The sequence below is a fragment of the Gekko japonicus genome, unplaced genomic scaffold (genome assembly GCF_001447785.1).
Source record: "Gekko japonicus isolate JY-2015 unplaced genomic scaffold, Gekko_japonicus_V1.1 scaffold683, whole genome shotgun sequence".
Classification (NCBI taxonomy): domain Eukaryota; kingdom Metazoa; phylum Chordata; class Lepidosauria; order Squamata; family Gekkonidae; genus Gekko; species Gekko japonicus.
The window spans coordinates 43,379-65,268 of NW_015162499.1; the positions used below are offsets into that span (position 1 = coordinate 43,379).

Consider the following 21,890-nt stretch of genomic DNA (forward strand, 5'->3'; position numbering starts at 1 on the left):
AACAACTGATCAAGGATTGTAAACCTTATCAAAACTTTTCTGATAGAGACAAAAATGTGCATTGGCAAGACCAGCTGCCTTTCACTCAAATGTTTATTCTTTTCCCACAAAGCCATGCTTACCGTAGTTGTAATTGTTCCGAAGATAAGTTTTCTGAGTAGCTTTTATAGGTTTGCATTTGCAGCGCTCTGGAAAACAGAAACTCTTGGGGTTAGAGTCAAGAACCAGATGAGAATAAGCGTCAGATATATGCTCTGACTTGTCTGAATTTCCTTTTCTAAAAACTCAGGTGCTAAAAGCTCAGGAAGCCTAAAGTTCTGCTGTCAGGAAGCCTATAGCTCTGCTGTCAACCCTGGGTTTCAATGTGCATGCACGACTAATGGGACAGACTGGAAAGCAAAAGAAGAAGAAGAAGAGATTGGATTTATACCCCACCCTTCACTACCCAAAGGTGTCTCAGAGCGGCTTACAAACTCCTTTCCCTTCCCCTCCCCACAACAAACACCCTGTGAGGTGGGTGGGGCTGAGAGAGTTCTGACAAAAACTTCTCTTTTTTCAAGAACAGCTCTTATCAGAACTACGACTTGCTCAAGGTCATCCAGCCAGGTGCAAGTGGAGGAGTGGGGAATAAAACCCAGTTCTCCCAGATTAGAGTCTGCGCACTTAACCACTACATCAAACAGTGTTCTAGTACTGTTAATAGTTATATAAAAAGCAGGACTTTAGCAGGTACCTTCTTATGAAACCTCTGTTCAAGAACTACACCTATCAAGTGTCCCTCTTCTGTCTAATCATGAAAGGTTTAGGGGCTCTGCCCTACCCATCAAATCCCTCCACCACAATGCTCTCTTCTAAGCTGTGAAGTCTTGTGAGCAAAAATTCTACCTTGTGAGCTACTGGCATTAATGTTATGAGCAAGTAATCTGGCTACTGCATAAATTAGTTTGCTCTGGAGCCGTCCCTCCTGAGCTAAGACAAAAATGTGTGAGCTGGAGGCTAAAGAACTATGAGCTAGCTCACACTAACTCAGCTTAGAGGGAACACTGCTCCACCAGCCCCATTTTCTTTGTTGTTTGTGTATGAAATTCCACCGTGGGCTGAAGATTCCAGCTTAGGTGTGGTGGACCTCCTAAAAGGTTTAACTGAGGATGATGCCAATTTTAACATCTGAACTAATCCTAGGGAAATCTTTCTAGGAACATGGAAGCAATTTCTTAAGCCTTTAAAGGCAAAACTCACAAGCTTATCCTCAACATTTCAAAAGTATGAAGCAAAACATAAGCATAATGGATACTCATGGTTAGTACAATCAGGGCTCTAGTCGGGGGGGAGCTCTCAGGTACGGAGCTCCGGAAGAGAACCTCTAGGGGGCGGGGCGGTCACGTGGTGAAGCCCCGCCCCCTTCTTTACCCCGCCCTCTGCTTCGATCCTCATTCCGTTTGGGAATGAGGATGAAGCAGGAGGGTAAGTAGCCGGGCCTTCTGACACACTTCCGGTGATGTCAGGGGGCATGGCATATGCAAATAAGTTATGCTAATGAGTTATGCTAATGAGCTCCGGCAGCTCTTTTTCTACAACAAGACCCCTGAGTACAATACATTATTGGAGACACAGCTGTAAAATTTTATTGTTACTAACACCACATTGCGGAGAGGGCGGGGTATAAATGTGATAAATAATCAGGGCTATTTTTCGGCAGGAACGCACAGGAACGGAGTTCCGGCTGGCTCCTGAGTTGGCCACGCCCAGCAGGAACTCATTATCATGATAGGCCACACCCAACAGCAGGAACTCATTAGGATTGGCTACATTAGGGGTGTGTGGCCTAACATGCAAAGGAGTTCCTGCTACAAAAAAAGCCCTGGGTTTTGACAACAAACAAGGTAAACAGAATAAGAAGCAAAAGGTGGGTGTGGCTGGATGAGCACACTTCTGGTGACACAGGGGTGTGGCCTCATATGCTAATGAGCTGTGCTGTCAGGGGTGTGGCCTAATATGCTAATGCGTTTCTGATGTTGGGTGTGGCCAATTATGCTAATGAGTTCCTGCTGGGCTTTTTCTACAAAAAAAGCCCTGTAAATAATAATAAATAAACCTGCAACACCGTTTGGCATACCAGCTGCCAGTTTATAGCAGGTAGCCTCTCAGATTTATTTGCCACACTCCACCCATATTTAACAGAGCAACAGGAGGAAAATGGGGGATGGAGACATCGCATAATGTACAACATTACTTCCAGGCCAAAACCTGGAAGTGACATCACCATCTCCCAACGCTCTAGGAATCCCACCAATCTTTCTGGCTTTCACCCGGAAGTGACATTACATATTGCAGAAAGTCTTTACACCCATGTCCTGCCCCTCAAAGTCTCCTCGGGGACCCAGGCAACCCTATCCCCTATGTAGGTTACAAAAGCAGGAAAACCAGGCTGCCCACAGACAAAGTCAGGCTCTGTCCCAACTCAAAATAGGCTAATGCAAAGGCAATTAAAAAAGGCTAATGCAATCTTGGGGTGCATCAACAGAGGCATAACATCCAAATCACAAGATGTCATAGTCCCACTGTAGACTGCATTGGTCAGGCTGCATCTGGAGTATTGTGTGCAGTTCTGGAGCCCTCACTTCAAAAAGGATGTGGGCAGAACGGAGCGGGTGCAGAGGAGAGCGACGAGGATGATTGGTGGCCTGGAGACCAAGCCCTGTGAGGAAAGGCTGAGGGACTAGGGAATGTTCAGTCTGGAGAAGAGGAGGCTGAGGGGGGACATGACTGCTCTCTCTAAGTATTTGAAGGGCAGTCATTTAGGAGGGCAGGGAGCTGTTCCTGTTGGCAGCAGAGGATAGGACTGGCAATCATGGGTTTAAATTAAGGGCGGGAAGGTTCCGGCTGGATCTTAGGAAAAACGTTTTGACAGTCAGAGTTGTGCCACAATGGAATCAGCTGCTTAGGGAGGTGGTGAGCCCCCCCCCACACACACACACACACTGGCAGTCTTCAAGCAGCAGCTGGACAAACACTTGTCAGGGATGATGCCTCTTTGTAAGCCGCCCTGAGCCCACGTAGCGGGGAGGGTGGGGTATAAATTGAATAAAATAAATAAATAAATATGATGCTCTAGGCTGATCCTGCATTGAGCAGGGGGTTGGACTAGATGGCCTGTCGGGTCCTTCCAGCTCTTGCGATTCTATGACTCAAGATATGCATAAAACATGGCATTGTAAATTAACCAAAGACAAATAGGTCCGAATGTGCCCCAGGAGGCACGGCATGTTTAGTGCAGTTGAGATGCAGTTAACAGTGGGAAGGGGCAATTAACCTGCTCAAGCTCTTGAAGCCCCCAGAATTATGGAAGTGGAAATTATGGAGGGCAGGGAAATTTCCATACTGTCTTCCCCCAACACACAATTCCTCATATGTTCCAGGGGCTTGCTGGGAATGCAGGAAAAAACTACTTTGTAAAAAAAAAAAGTAAAGAAAAAAAGAGTTCAAAACCTTGACAGAGGTAAAAGGAGGAGGAACAGAAATAGCAGTTAGGAGCTGGTTCAAAAAAAGTAGGAATTCAGAACTGTGCTGGGCTTTGTGAGAGAAACCACAGGCCAATTTCTGGTATTAAAAAAAGCCCAAAGTGATATAAAACAGGCCACAGTAATCTATAGGGAAGAATGAAACAGGGGAGAAGAAAATTGTAAAAAGAACCAAAGATGAAAATACAGTATATTGAGGGGAAGTGGGTAAGAAAGAAGACAAGGCAGTGGGGGGTGGATCCACTGGAAGGTCCTCTCAGTCTCCCACTTTTCTCCTTCCCCCAGAATTCCCTTCTAACCCTTGAAAAGTTGATTCCTGGGAAAGGGAAAGCAGCAAAATTCTACAACCCTTACGTCAGCAGGGTTTTTTTGGGGGGGAAAGAGGTGCTGGAACTCTCAAGAGGGAAATGAAGTTGTCAATCTGTATACTGAAAACTCATGAACTTTTAAACATTTTTAAAATAATTTTGTTGAAGAGGTTCCGGAACTCCATTCCAGCATGTTCCCCCAGAAGAAAAAGCCCTGACTGGATCTAACCCAATCACAGCTGGAAACTCTGGAGGAAAGCAACTATTTAAACGTAGAAATGTAGACTTAGGAAAATAATGTGTTATGTGTGTTGGGAAATTTCCAGTACTGTATTAGGATACACCAGTGTTGTAATGGACTGATTTTTTAAAAAAAATTATTTATTTTGTAATTAGGGTATGTGTTTCCATGAAAAATTTCGAAGGAACAAAATAGCTTTGAAAGAAGCAACAGGTAGCAAGCCTAGGTTGTTAATGAAAATAAAACTGAGGGAAGACCCACGTATGTCAATTCTGTGAGGGAAATAGATGTTGACAGCCACACCTGCATTGAATTACACGTACAATTAGCCATTTAAAAAAAGCACAGGAAAAATTCAGTGAGAGGGATAAAAGAGAGCTTTGTAAAAAAAAAAGATATTCACATACTGTTTCAAAAATCAACATCATATAGCGCAAGCTACCCAACATATTCCCCTCTCTGCTGGAAAAGGCGCGGGGCGCAAGGTTCATTTCTACACTGTTGGTGGCATTGTCCTCCTATTCAAGACTTCTGGAATTGGGTTAGAAACCAAATCTTTGTCATTACAGGGTTTTTTTTTCTTCCTTTATGTCCTGATTTGATGTTATTAAATTTCTGGGATTTTCATAATATCCCTTCCATACGGAAAGATTTAATAATGGTTCTTTGTGCTGCTGCTCACTTAGTAATTGCTTCTACTCGGAAGACCTTTTAACTATGGATAAGATTCTAGGGCAAGTTTCGCTTTACCTTTTGGTACCCTGTTTTAGAGTTGTTTGGTAACACGTCCACTCTAGACTGTTTAATACTTGAATTGACTTCTTGCCCTTCCCCTGACTTCCTTCCTTGTTCCAAGTTTTATCTAGAGGTTACTCATTATATACTTTAACTATAAGACAATTTACTTTGTATGATTTAGGGTTGCCAGGTCTGGGTTGGAAAATACCTGGAGAATTTGGGGGTGGATCCGGGAGAGGGCGGGGTATGGGGAGGGGAGGGGCTTCAGCATGGTAATGTGCCACAGAGTCCACCCTTCAAAGCAGCCATTTTCTCCAGGGGAGCTGATCTCTGTCAGCTGGAGATCAGTTCTAAAAGTGGGAGATCCCCAGGCCCCACCTGGAGGCTGGCAACCTTAGTTGTTTAACTCCTGTTACTCACTATTTTTCATTCATATGTTGTTTGTAAAGTTTTATTAATAAAGTTTGAATTTAAAAGAATAGAGCACAAGCCTACAGACCAAGTTGGGTGGTCTAAAGCTCAGCGGTCCCTTCTCAGGCCCTGATATTAGTTCAATAAAGAGGGGCACATTAGTGTGTGAAAATGAACCGGGGAGGCGGAAACCTCACGAAAGTTTCCAAAATAGTTTGAAGAAATATTTAAGTGAAGCATATGCAGAATTTTATAACACCGCAAAATGTGGGAACCGAGAGCGGGGGTCAGTCATGGGGTGGGGGGGAGTCGAGTTTCCTTCAGGTTGAGATACAAGTAATCAAAGTAAAGTGGCATAAAAATATGTGGGGAAACTAATGAGGAAAGACCTTTATAAAAAATAGACCGAAGGGGGGAAATGTGTTGTCCTGAAGACAGAACAAGATAGTCTGTAATACAAAATTCCTCGATGCTTGGGGGTAGCTGGGATGTAAGACATTTATACCCAGAACGCATGACCGTTTTTTTTTTAAAAAAGGGCAGCAACATGTTCCAAAGCTCAAGCTGAGCAGACATTCAAGATATTTATGTGTCATACATTTACTTTTGTAAGGAAAATAAACACTGGAAAAAACCAGGAGACTGTAAAGTATGGCTAAGCATTTGGATTGCTACATCCAGCTTGAATTATTTTCATATTTTTAAAGATATAGCTAGCTATATGTGGCTGAAGCATGTGAAGGCATTCATCGAAGGCAAAAGATGTTGATAAGCACATTATTACTGAGAGCAAATGATTTATGAAGGTTCACATATACATGTGTGCAAAAACTGGAAAGAAATGTATCTGAAACACTCCTATTGACCAGAGATCATCTCTCTATGGCTAAATTCAAATATCACAGCCAAGTGACATTTGTGCACGAACACAGCTTGTGTGCGCGCGCGCACGTCTACCCTCTCCTTTCCTGGTTTGAAACAAACTTCAGTTCCCATCTCGTGTGTAAGAGACAAAGCCTGCATTATTTCGGACCGCAGGTGGTAGATCTGAGCTTTGACGGTTCCTTCATTAAAAAAAAATCCCATGAATGTAGAAAGCTAGCACACCAGGGAGAAAGGTTTTATTTCTTCTCCTTGCTGCCTTTTAAACAGGGAGAAGCAATCCATAGTAGGACAATCCACGATCCTACTTGTACAATTTGAAACAGTTCAGTCCACTCTACTGGCACAGGTTCTGGACATTTTACGGCAACAACATTCCGGTGTACTCATGAACTAAGAGAAGAGGACTGGAGAAAACAGAAAACAAGGGGAAGGCAGCAGGAGCAAACTTGGTTGGAAACTGAAATAAAAGTTGGTCGGGCACTCTTCAACCAATATAACCCATATTTATTATGGAAGAGCCCCATGTTCTGGTGGGAATCACTTTAGCATGTTCTTAATTAGAAACGCTTTTCCACACACGCCTTTTTCCAGCAACTGTTTTCATTTTTTAAAAATAACGCGAAATATCATGGGATTATGGGTTTGCTCTGTAGCTGAAGTCACTGCTTACTGAAGCACAGAGAACACAGAGAACTGAAAAGAACCAGTCCTACACCTCTTACTCTTCCTGAGCCACCTTGCTAACCATGGCAAGAAATGTGTCATTGCGAAGCTGAGAGAAAGAGAGGGGTCATGGGGACAGTAATTTGGAGTCTGTGACTTTTCACCTCGAAGAAAGCCTCTCCCAACGCCCTTTCCTTGGGATCTGCCACAACAAGGATGTTTGATTACACTGCTGGAGCAAGAGACTCAGCATGTGTGGACATTGGGGGGGTGCTACATCACTCTAAGTGTGTATAGGGGTTATCTCCTTGAATGGGATGCCTCTCTTTGTCTTAACCTGGGAGCTGCCATTTGACCACTCCTCTGTCTCCCTTTATCCTCTCCCCATCTGCACATGGCCTTCCATGGAGACACATGTAGCAGTGGCTATTAGCCACAAGGTATAGATAGGGGCTCTGGGGCAAGTGATGCTCTGTCTTCTTGGTGCTTGGGGGGGCCAACAGTGGGAGGGCTTCTAATGTCCTGGCCCCACTGGTGGACCTCCTGATGGCACCTGGTATTTTTGGCCACTGTGTGACAGAGTGTTGGACTAGATGGGCCTTTGGCCTGATCCAACATTGGCGTCTCTTATGTTCTTATGTCTCTGCAGGTCTCTCCTGTAAATACAATGTCCTCATACTCCCACACACACAGATCAGCCGGTCATTTGTTATACATACGCGCGTGCGAGCGCACACACACACATACACAGTGTGTGTGTGTGTGTGTGGCTTTCCTGGAAGTCATGGTTGACTTCTGGTGACCCCTAATGGGGGCCTGGATGTTTTTTCAGAGAGGTGGCTTGGTTAGCCTGCCTCTGTGTCCCACCTCTGGTATTCCTGGGAGGTTGCCCTTCCAAATACTTGCCAGAGTCGGCCCTGCTTAGCTTCCGAGATCTGAGGAGACTGGGATTGCCTGGGGGATCCAGGTCAGGGCAGCTGGCCACTTGTGATAGGGAAAGTCCTCTTTCGATTAGGCTTCTCTCTCTCCTTTCGACTGCAGCCTGAATGTGAACTGGAATCAATGTTAAGTTCCCCTTTTTTGCCATGTATTTCTTGGGAGATTTATTTCCTGCACTCAGTATCAGGCTTCTGTGACTGGGCAAAACCCTGCTATATTGACCAAATATCCCAATATACACAACTTTCAGTACTTTTTGCTTTTAGTGGTAAACTGACCTCTGCCTTTTCCTCCTACCCATTCGTGGGACACAAATGCTTCTCATTCCAAAGGTTTCCTAGCAACTGACCAGTCTAGACCCCCACCAGAGCCCCTGATTTCTGCCTTGGCCTGACATCAGCATCATCAGTCACAAAACTAGCTGCCAGACAACACTTGCATTTGAAGGGTTAAGTAAGCACAGAAAGCATAAAGGAAATGAGTCAGTCAACAGCCCGAGCTCCTCTCCTGCTTAGGAGACCGAGCAAAAGATAAATGGCATCGCTGTGAGAAGGTGAAAAAGTGAACAAACAAAAGTGGACAGCACAGAGAGGAGAGGCTTGCAGTACATACTGTACAATGTGCAAAGAATATCAACAGGGAGTCAATGGTAGATCATGGGGGGCGGGGTATTCCAGCCTCTCCTCTCACCCTCACATGAACACCAAGCGAACAAATTTAGAGTCCGGTAGCACCTTTAAGACCAACAAAGGTTTATTCAAGGTACGAGCTTTCGTGTGCAAGGCACACTTTTTCAAATACACTGGAATGGTGGATGAGGTTCTAAACTTACAGACAGGGACCTAACGGCAAATTAACATGTAATGGGATGATGCTTTAAGTTATGCAAAGTGAAAAACTAAATAACAAGTTAAGGTTATAAGGTCAACAGCTGTAAAGCAATAGATATGTCAAAATAGCAGATAAATGTGGAAAGAAGAAGGAGGAGGAGGTGTTTTTTCTAATTGTGGGAAGTAAGAGAATAACAGGCGCTGCAAAGAAGGACCTTTAAAAAAACCCAAGCAGAAACAGAAGCAACCACTGCTTTGCATCCAGGCATTATTTCTGCATAAGATGCAACATGTTGCGGTGACCCCTGTTCCCGTTCAAGACTTTCCAGCCATCTAACAGCAGCAGAGTAGGCCAAGAAGGGCCATTTGCGCATCCCATGTGGTCTGTGAATGCCTGCAGTCCCCCAGCTTTCCTATGCCAGAGATTTAATACAATAAGGACAGTAAAAAATAAAGTGGGTTTTGGCATGCGCCTTGCTTCTGGGAATTCATGTATACTTTGGCAAAACACCTCTCCCCAGCAGACAGCTCTTTCTTCAGCTCCGTGGAACACAGCACAGAGCCGGAGTAGAAGCACAGAAAAACATTAAATGCCAAGCTGCCAAGGAAGGCAAGAGAGAAGCATTGATTCTCTCGGTGGGCTGTCTTTTTATTCTTGATAGTGCAGGGGAGACGGACAGCATCATATGTGTTTATCCGTGTTTTAAGACTGAAAAAATGAACACTGTCAAAAGACAAGGGGAACTACGAGCTACAGAAAAGTCCAGAAAACAAGCCACCGACTTTCTAATCCTACACTATGGGCTCAATCCATTTGCAGTGAGGGCACACTTGTATATGTAAGATTTCCATATGCCGTAATTCATCTCCATTTTCACAACATCCTTCACCCATGTTCACGCATGAGAACCAGTTTGGTGTAGTGGACTGTAATCTGGGAGAACCAGGTTTGATTCCCCACTCCTCCGCATGCAGCTGCTGGTGTGACCTTGGGTCAGTCACGGTTCTCTCAGAGCTGTTCTCTCAAGAGCAGTTCTCAAAAGAACTCTCTCAGCCCCACCTACCTCACAGGGCGTCTGTTGTGGGGAGGGGAAGGGAAAGGAGATTGTAAGCCGCTCTGAGACTCCGAGTGAAGGGTGGGGTATAAATCAAATCTCCTCCTCCTCCTCCTCTTCTTCCTCCTCCTCCTCTTCTCAAGCAATGCAACTAACCACTGGCTGGAATTGGAGACCCACCAACATCACCCATTCAGCTTCAGTCTCATTTCAGTGTGTTATGGCCAGTGACATGTCTATTTCCCTGTCCCCTTACTGGTCACTTGAATTCATTACATGTATACCTGTATGGGACAAAGAAAATGGGGCTCCATCGAGCCCCTTGGGAGTCCTCCAAGCCAAAATGATCTGCCCATGCTGCCTGTTCAGGCCAGGGGTCCCCAACCTCATTGAACAATGGGCATTTGTATAATCTTGCATGTAGTGGGAGTCACAACAAAATGGCGGCCATAGGCAGCTGGACAAATCACAAAATCTTGGGAACTTCCTCAAAATGTTAAAGAGGTTCCAAGCCAAGCATTGTTCTATGATGAAGGCAGGTTGTTTTTTTCTGACTGGCACAGAAGTGATGCCTCCTGGTCCGTCCGGTAGCAGCTCCTGATCCACTAAGGCAGAGGAAACCAAGGAGTGGCTCTTTGCTTTGGAGAAAAGGTACCTCTGGGAAGAAGCAAGTGGGCACCGGGAAACACATCTGTGGGTGCCACAGCAACCAACGGCACCATATTCGAGACCACTAGTTCAGGCTGTAGATTAGTCATAAAAGCTTTTACTAGTCAAGCAAATATAGGAATAGCCTTTAAAATTTAACCAGAGGAATATTCTTTTCCTTAAGTATACGTGCTGCTTTACAGGGTGCGTTCAGACGGGGCGTTTCTGCCGGCATAAACTGCACCGGTTGGAACCAGAGCAGTTTATGCCGGCAGAAACGCGATCACACTTACCTCCATCTTCCAGATCCCTCCGGTGGACGCCCACTCACACGCTGCGAGCGTCGGCGTTTATTTGGTTTTTTTAAGCACAGTTTGAGCATGCGCATAGGCAGCCATTCACAGAATGGCGATTTTTGCACATGCTCACCCCCCCCCATTACATTTAAACTTTAAAGGTAAGGACTTACCTTTAAAGTTTAAAGCCCAACCTGGCCTCCCTGTAGTCCCGGACTCCTCCGGGAAGTTAAACTAAGGGCTTTTTTTTTCCTTCTTAACAAACGCTTGGGACAAAGCTTCGCCCGAGCGCATATCGCTTACTTTTTTTAAAAAATGGCGGGGGAAAGCTGGAAGCCTCAGGCTTTCGACGGAAGTGTCTCTGCAACGTTGGAGAGCGATCAGACGCCAGGGTGCACCGTTTACAACCGTTGCACTCAGTTTACCACCACTTGGGACCTAGTGGCAGAGTGCAACGGTGTAAAGGGCTTTACACCGGTTAGGGACAGGAGGCAGATGTTCGTCGTGTGAACGCCGGTGAGTACACCGGTTGCAACCGGAACACTAACCGATATAAAGCCCCGTCTGAACGCACCCACAGAGTGACAGAAGGAACAGACATGGTTCCATTCTGAGGAATTTACTATCTCCGTTTTACACAAAAAGGCAAGCATCAGAGAGAAGGAAGAGAGGGAAGAGAGGGCGATTCCCCCTCCCCCGTTGTTTTACGAAACCCATGTTGGAACAGAAATTCCCCTCTGCATTGCATGCTACTTTCAGTTTCTTTGATCATCGGGTTTTATGGTACCTTCTGCATAGATTTTATGGCCGTTCAGGGGTAATTTCGCAGTCTGTACAAGCCCCGGGGTATTTGAATGTGGTTTTGAGTTGCACCTTTTTTTTTCAGTGTTGAGAAACTATGGAGCAAATGCCAGTTGCCAAGGTAGGGTAACAAAGAGGAATGTGAACAAAGGTAGTTATGCATATTTGGGCTTCGTTTTATTTGGGAACAAGACTGAAGAGTTAAGACAAACAGTTTCCCAGAACAGAGAGGTTTTTGAGCTGGGGTTTGAAGGAAGAGAGAAGGGTGGTCCTAGAGAGAAACGGGGTAAGTGGCTTTGGATCCCCAGTGAGAAGAAAGACAGTATGTACATGAAGTGATAAATGAATGAGAGCGGATCCATGATGCAGCAGTCTGCTGGTCAGTACCTGAACGGGAGACCTCTTGGGACTCCTCTGTGTGACGATGTGATGCCATGACGGCAGGAAAAAAAACAAATGATTATGTAGATGTTCAGGGAGGGAGTCACAAGAGAGGCAGAAAAGGAGAAGTCATTGAAGGGAGCAGGAGAGCTTCAGGTTGCTGAAAGCGGTGGACTTGGACGTCCCTATAAATCTACAGCAAACCGTAAAAATACGTGGACTGTTTGGTTGCTGTAAAACTCCTGGGCATTACGGCGCAACACAAATATTTACACCTGGCAAAAAATCTGCTGAAGAAAAATTATTAATTTTTCAACAAGATAGCTGCAGCATCTTCCGAGCCCCTGTATAGAAACGTCTTATGAAACGGAGAAAAATGTCATCTCTCGCCAAACAGGAGGGGATATTTACACACAAGACTTTGCGGCTGACTTTGCCAGGGATAAGAGGTGCTTTGAGCCCACTCGGCCGGCAGACAGCACTCACTAGAAATAACACGCCGAAGAAATAATCAGGCCAAGATTTGGCTTCAAACCTTTCGCTACTCTGAGGGGGTCATGTCTGAGGGGGCTTGTCTAAGATGGGTGTGCCCCTCCCAGGAGCCCTCTGCAGCTCTGAAGCGGCCTTGGCTGGCTTATCTCTGGACTGGGGGTTCAAACCAGCACCCAGCCACCCCCCTCGCCCTTCCAAACAGCACCCCTTCACTGGTGCAGACATTGCCAGGTGAACGGTCAAGCTCAAGGCACGAGGACCAGGGAGATGAAAACAAACTGTTTGATTAGACAAGGTGGGTAGTAGTAACCAAACAGACCGGGGGGGGGTGGGGACGACACTTGGCAGCAACAGGTGGGTAGCTGTGCGGATCTGAATCAGCACAACAAACTTTGCCTCTGGTGGCACCTTTAAGACCAGCTCAGTTTTATTCAGATGCGCACGAAAGCTTATACCCAGAATGAAATCTTGTTGGCCTTAAAGATGCCACTGGAATTAAGCCTGGCAGCAACAGGACCTGCGGGACCTTTTATCGTTCCGCAGGGCCTCCAAAACGGAGCTGTTCCGCCAGGTCTTCGGTTGAGGCAGTGGGCATCCATCACAGTTGGCCTCCCTGCTCCCAGTCTGGCTCCCAACCTGCTGAAAGGGCCCACGGATTCCATCTGTGGCTCTAACAGATGTGAAATTCTTGCTACCGGTATGAATTTTTATTGTTAGCGTTTTAACTGTTTTTAGTGTGGTTTTATTGTAACGAGTCTTGGAATTGGCGTTTGTGATCTGCCCTGGGCCCATGGGGAGGGCAGAATAACAATCAATCAATCAATCAATCAATAGGGGTACATTTTCAACCAACAGGGCAAAATTAACCCATGAAGGAGCCAACGAGAAACCATAAGTGTTTTCCCTTTTCAGTGGGGCCCCCTTATATTATTTTTCTGAAGGTCGAGCCTCCTTGGTGGTGATTGGCCTTCCATTTCCCTCCAATTTCAGTGAAGGAGCCAACGAGAAACCATGTGTTTTCCCTTTTTGGCCCCCCCCCCCTTATATTATTTTTCTGAAGGCCAAGCCTCCTTCGTGATGATTGGCCTTCCATTTCCCTCCAATTTCACTACAGTCGAATCACAAGGCTTGGATGATGCCTGGGAAATGTAGGTACAGAGGGGAAATTCCAGCAAGGCCCCAGGACTCCCAGTGGGAGAGAGGCTTCCTTGAAGACTACAGGCCACTCAGTCTCAGCCTTAGGTCCAGGATCATAACAGAACTACATCCCATAGTCCTCAATGCAGGATGGCAAAAAGTCCAGGATCATAACATTCCCATAGTCCTCAATGCAGGATGGCAAAAATGTAGCATTAATATAGCACTTTTTGGACTATTTACATACATCATCATCTTGTAGTCCGTATAACAACCCTCTGTAAGGAAGGTCGGCATTAGTACTGGAGAGAGATCATTGATTAACGGGTTGCCAGCTTTGGATTGGGAAACAGCTGGAGATTTTGGGGGTGGAGCCTGGGGAAGGCGGGGCTTGTGGAGGGACCTTAGTAAGGTGTAATGCCATAGAATCCGCCCTCCAAAGAAGCCATTTTCTCCAGGGTTACTAATCTTGGTGATCTGGAGATCAACTGTAATAGCGGGAGCTCTCCAGCCACCATCTGGAGATTAGCAACCCTATCGATTAGCTCTCCAAACATTTTAATGTTCACTTAAAAATAGTGTCTGGAAGATGCCAATTTGTGTGAAGGAGAGAATTCGACCCTTTTCTCCTTGTGTTTTTTGCCAGATCTAAATTCTCCCCTTCAAGCTGCTCTGGAAACGCAGAAGGGCTATCATCACGGTGCGTTCGTAAAGTGCCGTCAAATCACAGCCGACGTATGGCGACCCTACCAAGGGGTTTTTCAAGACAACTAAGTAGCAGAGGTGGTTGGCCATTGCCTTCCTCTGTAGAGTCTTCCTTGGAGGTCTCCGTTCCAAGTACCGACCCTGCTTAGCTTCCGAGATCTGACAAGACTGTGCTATATCAAGCCGCCTTGCCTCCAGAGTGATCACTGTTGATGAGCAATAGAAACACAATTTTGACAGACTTTGCAAATTGGCTGCAGACAGCTAACCTTAGGCTGGGTCTTCACCCAACTTTGCTATTTTTGATACAGCAAGAGACAGAGACATTCCTGGGGGGGGGGAGTATTGAGCATACAAGAACAAATGGTCTGTGTGTTTTAACAAATGAAAAGCTTATCCGTCGGCTTCCTGATATGTAGCTAGGCTATGAAACATGTGAGAATAGAACGAGCCCGTGCATGGAAACATGCTGAAAACTAAAGCCATTGTTCTGTGGCAGTTGTGCTGAGGGCCACAGCAACATTCGCTTGCTAAGCATAGAGAAAGATAAGGAGATAGAGGGAATTTGTGAGCAGTCCAAAACAAGAATGTTTGCTACGTGATGCTCATATCATTATAGTGCCGAAACTGCCAAAGTTATGATGAGCATGCTCAAGAAGCTGTTTATTGCATACTATAAAAGCTAACACCATAATGTTTTGGCCAGACCCCTCGGCTATTCTTTTGCTGGGGTCTCCTTTATTCGAATAAAGTTCTGTTCTGCTTGGGAGGAATCTCTCCTGTTGTGTTTTTATTGGGGTTGCACACCAGGTAAACAGTCTGTTTGGTTTACACTACCACTTATTTATATATTTATATCCCGCCTTTCTCCCCAGTGGGAGCCCAAAGCAGCTTAGAATGTCGTCCTCCTCTCTCTTTCAGCCTTACAAAACAACCCTGTGAGGTAGGTGAGTCTCAAAGCATGTGACAGGCCCAAGTTCACCCAACAAGCTTTCATGGCAAAGTGGGGATTCGAACCTGGCTCTCCCAGACCCTCACTACACTACGGTGGCTCTACTTCCCCAGTCAAGCTAGTAAGCCCTTGCAGATGCTATAAAGAATACAACATTTGGAGAGCCTGTCTCAGATCTCCTGTGCCAATTTTGGCGCTCGGTCACTGTGACTGAGAGAAAGACAGCTGCATTCCCTCTTGCCGCAATACATTTTTTTATTAAGAGGCAGTCCACAGGCTGCTTCTACATCATCTAAAGACAGAACACTTGCAAGAAAGGGACTGGTGAAGCTGGTTGCAATAACATCTGTACCAGCTCCCAGATCTAGTGGCTACTTGGACACCTATGTTGTCCTCTTTTAGGTGCCAAGTCAAAACATTTCTGTCCACCCAGGATTTTAATTACAGGGTTGCTCTTTTAACACTATTTTTAGTCTGGGAACTGTTATTTTAAACGGCTCAACAGGCCATGTTTTTATGCTGTGGCTGGGTTTTAATTAATAATGTTTAATGTTTTTATTGTGTTTTAAATCGTAAGCCTGAATCCACCCCCAAAAAATAAATAAATACAACTCACTACTAGTGAAGGACATGGACATGATAAACAGGACAATGACAACGTTATACTAGCTTTCAGTGAGAATCCAGACATTAAGAAACTGCACTTCTCTGTAAGTAGTAAAGGATATGACCTGCCACTAAGCTACAACCGGTCCAAAAATACAGACATGTCTCCCTAGGGTTGCCGTGCATAAACTGGCAACCAGCAGATGATTGGGGGGGGTCACATGGGGAGGGTGCCATCGAAATCAAGCAGCCCCTACCATGTCTTTGTGGTACAGCAAACTGTGGGATCAGTACATAATGGAGAATGTTACAGATCGAATTAACAGAGCAATGCAATCTCCTAAATGTACTAACTTGGCTGAAAAATGGTACCCATTGTTCGATTATTGGGCAACTCAAAATTTCCTTCCAGATGGATGGTCCCAATTACAGAGATGGTTATGAAAGGTGTTTTGTTTTTTTTAAGGTCATTATAAAAGGTAAAGGTAAAGGTTTCCCTTGCTCGAAAGTCAGTCGAATCCGACTCTAGGGTTGCGGTGCTCATCTCTGTTTCCAAGCTGAAGAGCGAGCATTATCTGAAGACATTTCCATGGTCATGTGGCTGGTATGACTACATGCTGAGGCACACGGAACACTGTTACCTTCCCACCAAAGTGGTACCTATTTATCTACTTGCAATTTCTTGCTTTTGAACAGCTAGGTTGGCAGGAGCTGGAACCAGAGACGGGAGCTCACTCCGTCATGCGGCACTTGGGTCTCGAACTGCTGAACTACTGACCTTCCACAGCCTGAAGTTCAGCGTCTTAACCACTGAGCCACCGCAGCTCTTTATAGGTATACTATGGTCCCGTTCACACGAGGGAATTTGGGCCGGCAGCAGGACAGTTCGGGGGCGGTTCAAACGGCCGCGATCACACCACAACATCTGGGAAGCGTGGTGCTTCCGTCCCCGAACTGTCCCATCCATGCGATAAGGCGCAGCAAGTTGGAACCACCTACCGAGGTGGTTCATCTCCTTGGTGCGCCTCAACCCGGAAGTCTGATCGCCGGCGCGTCCTTGTGCCGGCGCATCCCGGGCTCCCAGCTGAACTGCGCATGCTCCGACATGCGCAGTTCGGCTGGCCTGCCGTCAGCTCTGTGTTTATTCCCCGGCGTCTGATCGTGCCGGGGAGAAATGGCGGCGCGGCCGGGGGATCCGTGGGATCCCGCCGCGCCGTGTCAATGTTGGCGCGGCTTTTAAAAGCCGTGCCTTCAAGCGCCTTTTCCTATGCCGTATGGCAGGGGCCGAATCCATTCTGTTATTTCAGTTTTATGAGGCATAGGAAGGATTTATTTATTTACTTTGTTTATATCCCACCCTTCATATACACACACATATATATATATATATACACACACACAGATAGATAGATGATTGATAGATAGATTACTTTTTTTGTTATATTTGTATTGTAAATTATCTAAATAAAGAATTGTATTGAATATTGTTTATTGTTAATATAAGTTTAATAAAGAATTTTAAAAAGGAAAAAAGAAGACCCAGAAGTGACACCACTTCTCTCTAGGAATCAACAGAAACTCTGTTAAACCTGGGTTTGCCCCAGGAGTGACATCACACTGTCAGGCCAATGGCCATTTTTATTATTTTTTTCCTCCCACTGCCTCAAAGAGGCTGGGGGTGGGGTATCCCCTGCTCCCACTGGAGCCTTGGCAGTGGTTGTGCTCCCTGTGGTGGTTGTGGTGGCTTGTACATATCACTATTGAAAAAAGCAGTCAGTGAGAAGAAGAAGAGAAGAAGAGATTGGATTTATACCTCATCCTTTACTCGGCGTCTCAGAGCGGCTTACAAACTCCTTTCCCTCCCCCTCCCCACAACAGGCACCCTGTGAGGTAGGTGGGGCTGAGGGAGCTCTGACAGAAACTGCTCTTTTTCAAGAACAGCTCTTGTCAGAGCCATGGCTTGCCCAAGGTCATCCAGCAGCTGAGAGTGGAGGAGTGGGGAATCAAACCCAGTTGTCCCAGATTAGTGTCCACGCACTTAAACACTACACCAAACTGGTGAGCCATGTGGCTGGTGCTAACGTCAGAAAATCAGAATTAACACTCAAAAGCAATGGATCCATGGAAAAGTGGATGGGTCAAAGAGAAGCTTCCCTTATGTATGCCATATCACAAATCGCTGAAGCGGACAACAGAGAATGGTTTTCAGAGCCAAGGGTCACAACAAATCTAGCAATGCACTGAGCAACATCAGCAACAATTATTTAACAGTGATGCACTTTAGGAATGAGTGCTAAGGCTGATGAGTTCTTGTTTAGGCAGGCAGCACCAGACTAAACACCATTTAAGAATAATTTCACTTTTTAATCTAAAAAACCAGCATATTCTTGTTTTGGTGACTATGGGCAGGTCTCTTTGTATATTTATTTTTTTAAATCTCTGCCAGTCTTGTGGGCCAAGAACAGCTGAATACAGCCACCAGAATAAATTATAAAAATCAGGCAAATTTGGTCCTATAAGCTGTATGGAGGGGAAATTAGTTATAAGGAACACTGAATCCACACCCTCTGGACTCTGTAAATCCTGTTTTTAACATTGCACCAGGCATTGGGTTGGATCCAGACTAAATTTTCCCAGTTGTTAATCTCTGTTTCCTCAAAAGCCTGGATCTTGTTTGGAGAAAAGTAGACAGGTAGAGATTTTCCTTACAAAAGTCTTTTGCCATATTAATAGAATGGGACAACTGTTGAAAGAAGCTTATTCTTTATATTTCCCCCCTGGTCCCCGCTGTGGCAGAGTTTGGATTTAAGATTAGTTGGACCAGGCGGCAACGTAATTATTGGTGTGATGCGACTTTAGATCACTTCTACCAATTTTTTTTTTTTTAGATCACTTCTACTAATTGATTTAAGACAGTGGAGTAATACCTTATGAAGTGGTGAGTTACCATAGTAATTACACAACTCCTGTGTTGCAATATACACAGGTGCAGTTACATAAATTTTAAAAATGTGTCATAGAGAATTAAGGGCTGAACCAAACAAGTTTGAAATTCGTTTATCAAAAAATCAAGGTACTAGATCAACATGTTATTTTTTCCACTAGAAATTAATAGTGATTCAACCCCCAGCTACGTTAAGAAATGGAGGAAGTCAACAAAACATAATGGAGATGTAAGAGTCTGGTCTCATTTATTTACTCATGGCTCCTTTTCTCTCTCTCTCTTTCTATCTTGTTCAAAGAGAATGTTTGTAAAATGGTTCATCGTAGGGTTGCCAACCCCCAGGTGGCACCTGGAGACCTCCCATTATTACGATCGATTTCCAGGTGACCAAGATCAGTTCCCCTGGAGAAAATGGCTTCTTTGGAGGGTGGATTTTATGGCATTGTGCTCTGCTGAGGCCCCTCACCTCCCCAAACCCACCTCACCAGGCTCCACCCCCAAAATCTCCAGGTATTTCCCAACCCAGAGCTGGCAACCCTATTCATCAGCGGCATCTCTCCCCTGTCCAGATTGCCAGAATTTATAGACACGGTCATGATAAATGTTGGTTTTGTGAAGACACAAATACCACCTTTCTGTGTACATGGTGGAACTGTATCAGAGCAGAGTCTTTTGGGATACAACCGTTAACTTGTTGTCTGTGGCATCTGAGTTAAAGTTGAGAAAATCAGTTCAATTGGTCTTCCTTAATTATACTGTATGTATCCTAAAACATTACCAGACAATGTAATTGTATTTATTAGGGATGGGCACAGACCCGGACCTGAGCTGAAGTCCGAGTCAGATTTTGCACAGGTTGGGGTTCGTGAGCCGAAGTTCAGGGAAAGGTGCCTTCCCCCAAACACTCACTGAGCTTTTCAGCTCAGTTTGGCTCACATGTTTGGTCTAACTCATGCATGCCCCTTCCTCCGGGTCATGTTGGGCCCCGCCCCAGCATACCCATGTCATCTGGAAGTGACACAAGTGCATCGCAACATGCTCATGTCACTTCTGGGTAACGCAGGCGCACCAGGGGCAGGGCCTGACACCACCAGGAAGTGATGCGAGAACATCAGGGGCTGATGTGCTTGCGTCACTTCCGGATGACACAGGCATGCTTGCGGCAAGGCCCTGACACCATCTAAACTGCTTCAGTTTGGACAGCTTTTTTGCTTAGGGGGTTCGGTTCAGGGCCAACCAGTTCGCAAGCCCTGGACTGAAACTGGGATTTCTCGGTCTGTGCCCATTCCTAGTATTTATTAACAGCAGCATGCTTAGTATTCACTGAAGTCTGGAAATCGAAGAACAGACCATTGATAGATGATTGGTTAGACAAGGTTAAAGTAATGTATAAATTATTAAAGCTGACTTTATCGCAAAGGTCACAAGATATTGTAAACATCACGAGATATTGGAATAACGTGATTTGGAAAAGTGAACATGTTCTGTGTAGTAATATGATGTTACAAGGAACTCGTTTAATGAAATTGACTTAGCTTTAAAGAATTAAGAAAGCCGAGATTCCCAGGATTCTGAATATCTGGATCCATTACCAAACCCTCTGCCTGTAGTATGGCTGTGAGAATATACATAAGCTCATGGTGCTGCAACTTCATAGTGAAAGCTAATGAAGAGACTGCATAAATGAAAGGAATTTAGATATTATTTATAATACTGTTCTTAATACATATCAGGACAGAATAACTACTGTAGATATTGCATTCTTCCAAGGTAGATCATCTAGCCTTCAATCACATATGGCACCCCGACATCTCTGTTACCTATTAAGCAAGGTATAGCTCAGGAGTGTCAAATCTAAGGCCCACAGGCCAGAACGGGCCTGCCCAGGGCATCAGGCCCGCGGCTCTCTTCTCCACCCCCACCCCTGCCTTTCCTCATCCTTCTGAGGGAGATCGGTGCTGCCAAACTTCCCAGCTGGCTGGGCCTTGTCTTCAGTAGTTTGGGGGCTGTCATTCCAGTCCCAGAGTAGTCTATCTGGGCCCAGAAACCTTACTGGAAAATCCATTCCACATTTTCTTTCCAACGTTTTTGAACTGCAATGGATTTCAATGGAGTGGAGTTTTAGTTTCCAGTGTTTATATGCCATTTGAAGTTGTCTGCTTGCAAATAAAGGGCTGATGTTTTGAGCCTGCTTATCTCTGCTGAAGGGACCTGAGAACAGGTTCCTGAGCAAATAGTCTAACCTGGGAATCCACAGCCAAAGGAGGACATTACACTGAAGAGCCTCTGCCACGCTGAGTAGACCGGGGGGAAGGGGGGCTTGCAATGCCCAGCCATTTTTCCTAGGCTCAGAGCATTTTATATTTTTAGTTTTTATTTTTCGTTTCTGCTGTGATCCTTGTGCTTTTTCTCGATGTTTTATTTTAAAAATTGCATTGCCGAATCCCACTATTTCCTTTCCATTTTAGGAAGGCATCTTTTAAGGGGGGGAGGTTTGGGAGGTGTCAGCTATCAAAGACTGTTAAACAAATTATGGCAAGAGTGTTACTGTTTTAAGCATTTTTGTATTTTAAGTTTAAAAAACCCTTTAATTGTTTCTGTCGCTGTCCTTTGTAAAGTTACTATCTTCGCTACCTGGCATTACATTTTATGACACACATGGCCTGGCCCGACAAAGCCCCATTTATGTCAGATCTGGCCCTTATAACAAATGAGTTTGACACCCCTGCTATAGCTTCTATATATATACAGAACAAGCCAATCAAATGTCATGCAAAACCATGGTTTAATTAATCTAACTATGGTCTGTATGACTGTCTGAAGGTGAGCCATTCAAACATAGTTAGTTTCGGGGACATCGAACCAGAGTCAGAAACCCCAGCTTGAAGCTGATTTATTAACCACAGTTAGTTTTAACTATGGGTTCACATGACATACAAACTGGATACCAACCAAGTGTCTGCGAGGGAGGCAGGCGAAAGAGTGAAGGCGATGAAACCAGCTTTTGCTGAGATAAGCTAGGATTTAAATGACACTTTGCATGATGAATCCTGGTGTCACAAACTAGCCATAGTTATAACAAACCATGGTTTTGCATTATGTCTGAACCAAACCACTGAGTCAAATTCACTTCCGTACAAGAAACCTAAACTTTAGCTATCTTTTAAAATTTGATTATGAATCTCTCTATAAAGTTTTCTGGGCAAAGCAGAGGAATGATTGTACTGCCATCTGATCACTTCTGTAGTGTTAATATTTAGTCCCCAGAGAACTGCAAAGCATTTTATATATACACACACACACACACACACACACACACACACACACACACACACAT

The 21,890-nt window shown here is 45.0% G+C and overlaps 1 protein-coding gene across 1 annotated transcript in view; it reads right to left on the reverse strand.

Annotated features, from left to right (window-relative positions):
* Positions 1-21,890, reverse strand: part of FRZB (frizzled-related protein) — a 54,288-nt gene that overhangs the window by 16,035 nt on the left and 16,363 nt on the right. Inside the window, exon 3 of the mRNA XM_015406088.1 lies at positions 123-188. Within this exon, the coding sequence (XP_015261574.1) occupies positions 123-188 (66 nt within the window). The remainder of the gene's footprint in view (positions 1-122; positions 189-21,890) is intronic.